Raw genomic sequence first — 5,532 nt, 5'->3', positions numbered from 1 at the left:
CAGCGAGTTCTCACGGAGTTCCCATTGAGTTCCAGTTGAGTTCTCACAGGGATTCCCAGAGAGTTCCCATTGGTTGGGGAAGTGCCGGAGGAGGGATATTTCTGGTTGCTTGTTCCTGGACTAGCTGCGTGGCTTTCGAGAGAATTCCCAAGGAGCGTGTGTGGAGTGTGCTGGTGGAGTTCAGAAATAAAGTTTGTTCCTGCTTCAGTGGCTCGTGATTTGTGCCCAGCCAGACTGTGGCACTGTAACATTTGGATTGCTTTTCCTCATTGGAGATGATCTCACTGTTAAAGGCATTGTTTTTGCTTAAGGTTACTAAGGATATTTAGAATTCCATAAATGTTTGGACAATTAAAATAATACACACACACACACACACACACATACACACACACAGAAAATCTTAGTCACATACCCAATAGTCTCAAAGTTGTCTGGGATGCATATAACATGTAAAATGGGAAGCACTCAGCAAGATCTACATTCCTAAACAATAATGAAGAATGTGCTTAGATCAGGCTCTTTGCCGAGTGCACAGAAACTGAGTCTGGACTTCACCGACACCAGCTCTTAGCTGAAGCCCCACAGCACCCGTTTTCCCGACCCCACACCTGCACGTGAAACCATCAGGAGCACAGTCCGCATGGGAGCTGAATGTCCAGCCACGGAGCTATTGTTTTTCTGCCTCAGGTATCTACACCTGGTCATCCACGTGTGCCTGCTCTGTTCTCCCCTCACCTCCATTTTCCCTCTTGGGAACTTCCCAGGGTCGGAGAAATGATGAGCTGCAGACTGACACCCACTGGTCTGTGGACTGCACCTGGCAGAGCACAGAGACGCCTGCTTTTGACAAGCCTCACTGATCAAGATGCCATTTGTTCTGGAGAAATGGATAAATGGGGGTGTTTGCTGCCCTTTTCTCATGAACATCGTGCTGATCTCTCAACCCTCTCCAAGCCATGAAGACTGGCCTCTTTCTATTTGCTGCTCTCTTCTTTCTGGCTCCAGGTAAATGAGCATCTTTGGAGGGAATGTGAGCAGAGGAGGTGGCTCTGACAGAGGGTCTCTGTGTGACCACCCAGGCTGATCACAGCTCAAATGCAAGGGCACCTGTGGGCTGGTGGCCCTGCGTGGCAACACTTGCTGCAGAAGGCAATGCCTCCTTCTATAATTGCACCCTCTATAAATCCTTTGTATTTTCCATTATTGTCCATGAAGTGTTGTCACAGGTTGGAATAAATTAAGGGAAGTCAGGAAAGATGCCTTTGGTTCACAATTCCATGCTAAAAAATCACAAAAAATGTCTAAAAAAGATTTTAATACTCTGGCCTTTTAAAATCTGGTTAGGCTATAAAATAAAATAGGAAAGAAAGAGAGCTAGAGAGAGGGAGAAATGGAAGAGGATAGGATTAGAAGCATGTATTCATGTTCTGATGTCATGGCATTAGGACAAACTGCAGGGTGTAGGTTGCTGTCAGTTAACCTACATTAGCAAACTACAAGCTGGACACCATGGTGAATGCTTCAATGACAAAACGTATGCAGTTCTCCAAAGCCAGTGACTTTAAGAAAAGTGCGACCCCACCTCTTACTCAATGGAAGTCAGAGCTTTTGGGGGGGGTGTCTGTTTTACATATATTTTATAGACATAAATATGAACAAGGTGAAAATCATACGTGTGTGCAGGAGGGAGCCAGGGTTGGAGCCTGGCTCTGTTTTGCCTCCATGAAAGATAGTTGTGATTTCCTCCCACACCAGGGCTCACTGTCGTATTCTCCTGCTTCTGGGCAGCTGCAGTGGCTCCAGCTGTATCTCCCCAAAATCAGGGCACAAGGCTCAACTTGTACCAGGTAGAGCTTGTACCAGGGAGCTATATATCTTTATATCTTTGGCTTCTGGCACAAATTCAACTCACGGTGACTTCACTGTCACCGTGAGTTGAATTTGTGCCAGAATGCAAAGATATATCCCCCATGTGCTCTGCTCAGAATTTTCATGCCAACTATTCCTGTGCCCCCTGGTTTGTATTGCAACAAACCTGTGCAAGTAGATTCTATGTCAGGATGTGGGGATCTGGGCCTGCAGGGGACTCACTTCACTGGATTTGATGCACACAGTGGAGACGGATCAGAGGTATCCTTTTCAGGTCACAGAGTCTTATTCCATGACTAGCCAACACAATGCAAGGTTGCATAAAATAAAATTACCTAACGTATCTAAATTAAAGCAACTTTTAATGCACTTTATGTGTGCACTCACACACAGGTGCACCAAGTCCCACATGGCTATCTGTAATGGTCCATTAGAAGCCCTGTGGGCACAGATGCTCTCTCCCTCTAGAGGCTCCTGGGCCATTACTGTGAACTGGACTCATCAGGAGGACTCTTTCAAAACAAAGTCCTCTACGTTTAGCCTGAGATGACCTTGCAGTATGAGAAGAGAATAGAATATATATGCCACTGTGGTGTCATCCAGAGTTCTCTGGGCTTTGAAACGGGGGCGGGGGGTATTTCTATTTGAGCAGATGTGCTGATGCTAGATAATGGTCGGTGCATGGGATGGCATTCATCCATCTAGATTTAAGCTTATCCTAATGTTAATTAGACACTTTAATATGTTGACATTAAATGTAATCTGCCTACATCTGACACTAACATTGCAAAGATCTCTATTGGTCAACTCTAAAATGTTAACCCAGGTAAGATGAGCTGTCTGTCCTTGAAGCAAGATGCTCTTACTGCTGCTATAAGTACTAAGGTAAGAACTGGAATCTATGTAAAATAACAGAGAAAGATTTAAGGAGCTGGACAAGGTGGTGCACACCTATAATCCCAGCAGCTCAGGAAGCTAAGGCAGAAGGATCATAAGTTCAAAACCAGCCTCAGCAACTTAGCAAGGTCCTGAGCAGCTCAGAGAAACTTTGTCCCTACATAAAAACATAAAAAGGGGGATGTGGCTCAATGGTTAAACACCCCTCGGTTGGGTCCCCATACTAAAGAGAGAGAGAGAAAAAGACTTAAGGAAACAGTACTGACACATTCCCTCTTCCTTCCCTAAAGTGCCTGCTTTCCATGGTTGACATTTTGAAGGTATGTGGAGGAGAAATCAGATTATGTATTTGTGTGTTTGTTTTGTTTTTTTGTTTGTTTTGTTTTGTTTTGTACAAGGGATTGAACTCTGGGCACTTAACCACACAGCCACATCCCCAACCCTATTTTGTATTTTACATAGAAACAGGGTTTCACTGAGTTGTTCAGAGCCCTGGTAAGTTGCTGAGGCTGTCTCTGAACTCATGATCCTCCTGCCTCAGCCTCCTGAGCAGCTGGGATTCCAGGCATGCACCACAGCGCCTGGCCCAGATCGAGTCTTTCTAAGCAGCCACGTTACTCTATCTACCACAGTAAGCTTTAGGGGTTTTCTTTTGCGATTTCTTTTCTTTCTTTCTATCCTTTTCTGCTCTAGTCTCGTGCCCTTTCTTCAACCTCAGGTCTTGCCATACTTTCACCAGGTAGCAATCTTAGAGGGTATGAAGGAAACTCCTGACTCCAGAGAAGTTTATAGGAACAAGTTGCTCATTACTTTAATAGATTTGGATAAAAGAATGTTGGCATCTGTTTCTTGAAGACGCCACATAGCCTAATGCAAATGCTGCAAGACAAATGGATTCTCCCTGGTCGTTCACCCCATGTAACAAAAAGACAGAAATAACATACAGAAAATAGTTCCCTGACACCTCATCTCCTGGCAGGGTAAGGCATTCTGACAATGGTGTAGAACTCTTGGCTGATGTCTGTGACTACCTGGTCACAGCTGAAAGACAACTGACCCATGTGGCTCTTTCCCTTGTGTAGCCAAGAATGAGTTTTTTGATGAGAAATGCTACCAGCTTAAAGGGAAATGCATGCGTCATTGTCAGAAAAATGAAGAGCTTGTGGCTCTGTGCCAGAAGTCCCTGAAATGCTGTCTGACGCTCCAACCCTGTGGGAAGATTAGATTGGATGACTGAATCTGGAGACCTGGGCCTCTCGGAGGAGCACAGACGGCCGGGCTGCTGTTTCCACTCTTCACCAAAAATAAATGATTGCTTTGATCAGCTTGTGAGTGCTTCATTTGGAAGGGAAACCATGCCTAGCTGACCCTGCTGGTCTCTCCTTCCTGGCTTATTTTTCTGAAATTCTGTGGTAAGGCCACTGCCCTCAAAGCCATCCAATATCAATCTTACAGGCTGACCAAAAGAGACCAGCAACCACCCTCTGGCTTTCTCCCAGGCAGTGGAATCCATCCTGCATTAACTGAGGAAACAAAGAGGGAGAAAGAGGAAGGTAGAAGGGAAGGGAAAGAGGAAAGAAATGGATAAGCAGAGAAACAAACATGCTGCTGGATGAATTAGCTATTATTTATATTATTGATAACATTCACTATGATTTATCAGAGACTGTCGTAAATAGGTATTTATCAAGGACTTTCATGGGTCACCACATGCTAAATTAAAAACATTCCATGAGATTGCCTGCTACCTATAATTCTGACACTGGTTTTGCAGATGGTTAGAGGATTAGAAACATCCCTGTGATTCTCAGGAGCCCCCGTGACCTGGATCCTTTTCACAAACTCACTATCTACCATTTTTCTGGAACTAGCTGGCAAATGACCTTCTGAGTCTCAGCCTAAATGTCACTGCTGTTGTCTGAATGAGCGCCTCTAAAATTCATTTTGAAATCTGATCCCCACTGTGATGGTGTTAAGAGGTGATTCAGTCTTCAAGACTCTGCCCTGAGGAGTGGGATTCGTTCCCTTGTAAAAGAGATGGAAAGGACACCTTTCCCCTCTCTCACGTGAAAACAGCTTGCCATGCAAGGATTCATCTTGGATCAGGGACCAGGCCCCCACCAGATACCCAATATGCTCATGCTTTGACCTTAGACCTCATGCCCCCAAACCTGTGAGCAATAAATGCTTATTACCTGTAAATTAACCAGTCTGCAGTACTTTTTTATAGCAGCATGAGCAGACTGACCATTATATGGTTTAAGTGACGATTTCCCATCATGTTCCTTACACTTAAAAACCAGCTTTGGATTCCTGTGGGTCCTAAATCTTATTTTACTTCTTCTCAATTCCCAAGGGCAATGCGCTTAATCATGTTGGAATCATTGACACTGCTATGAGAAGAATTTTTTATTTGCACTTTGTTTTGAGATAACTAAATTTATATAAAGTTTTTAATAAAAATACCACAGATATCTTTTATTCAATTTATCCTAATCATAGTGTTTTAGTCAGCCTTTTTTGCTGCTGTGACAAAAAGACCCCACCAGAACAATGGTAGCGGAGGAAACATTTATTTAAGGGACCATGGTTTCAGACATCTCCATCCATAGGTGGCTGCCTCCATTCCTTGGGGCTCAAGGTGAGACTCAACATCATGACAGAAGAGTATGGCAGGGGGATGCAGCTCACATGAGGATCAGGAAGCAGAGGAGCACTCTCCTCTTAGCAGACACTGAGATATACCCCCAAGCCACACCCCCA

The 5,532-nt window shown here is 44.4% G+C and overlaps 1 protein-coding gene across 1 annotated transcript; it reads left to right on the top strand.

The window, feature by feature from the left end:
* The first annotated feature begins 956 nt into the window (after positions 1–956).
* LOC107158165 (beta-defensin 106A-like) lies at positions 957–4,006 on the top strand. The gene is made up of 2 exons (XM_015504636.2): positions 957–1,008; positions 3,852–4,006. Exons 1-2 carry the CDS (start codon positions 960–962, stop codon positions 4,004–4,006), a joined length of 204 nt encoding a protein of 67 aa, XP_015360122.1. The 5' UTR covers positions 957–959.
* Positions 4,007–5,532: the final 1,526 nt, after the last annotated feature.

The sequence above is a fragment of the Marmota marmota genome, unplaced genomic scaffold (assembly GCF_001458135.2).
Source record: "Marmota marmota marmota unplaced genomic scaffold, marMar, whole genome shotgun sequence".
Taxonomy (NCBI): domain Eukaryota; kingdom Metazoa; phylum Chordata; class Mammalia; order Rodentia; family Sciuridae; genus Marmota; species Marmota marmota.
Note: the sequence above shows the minus strand (reverse complement) of the source record. Positions and strands in the feature narration are given on the sequence as shown.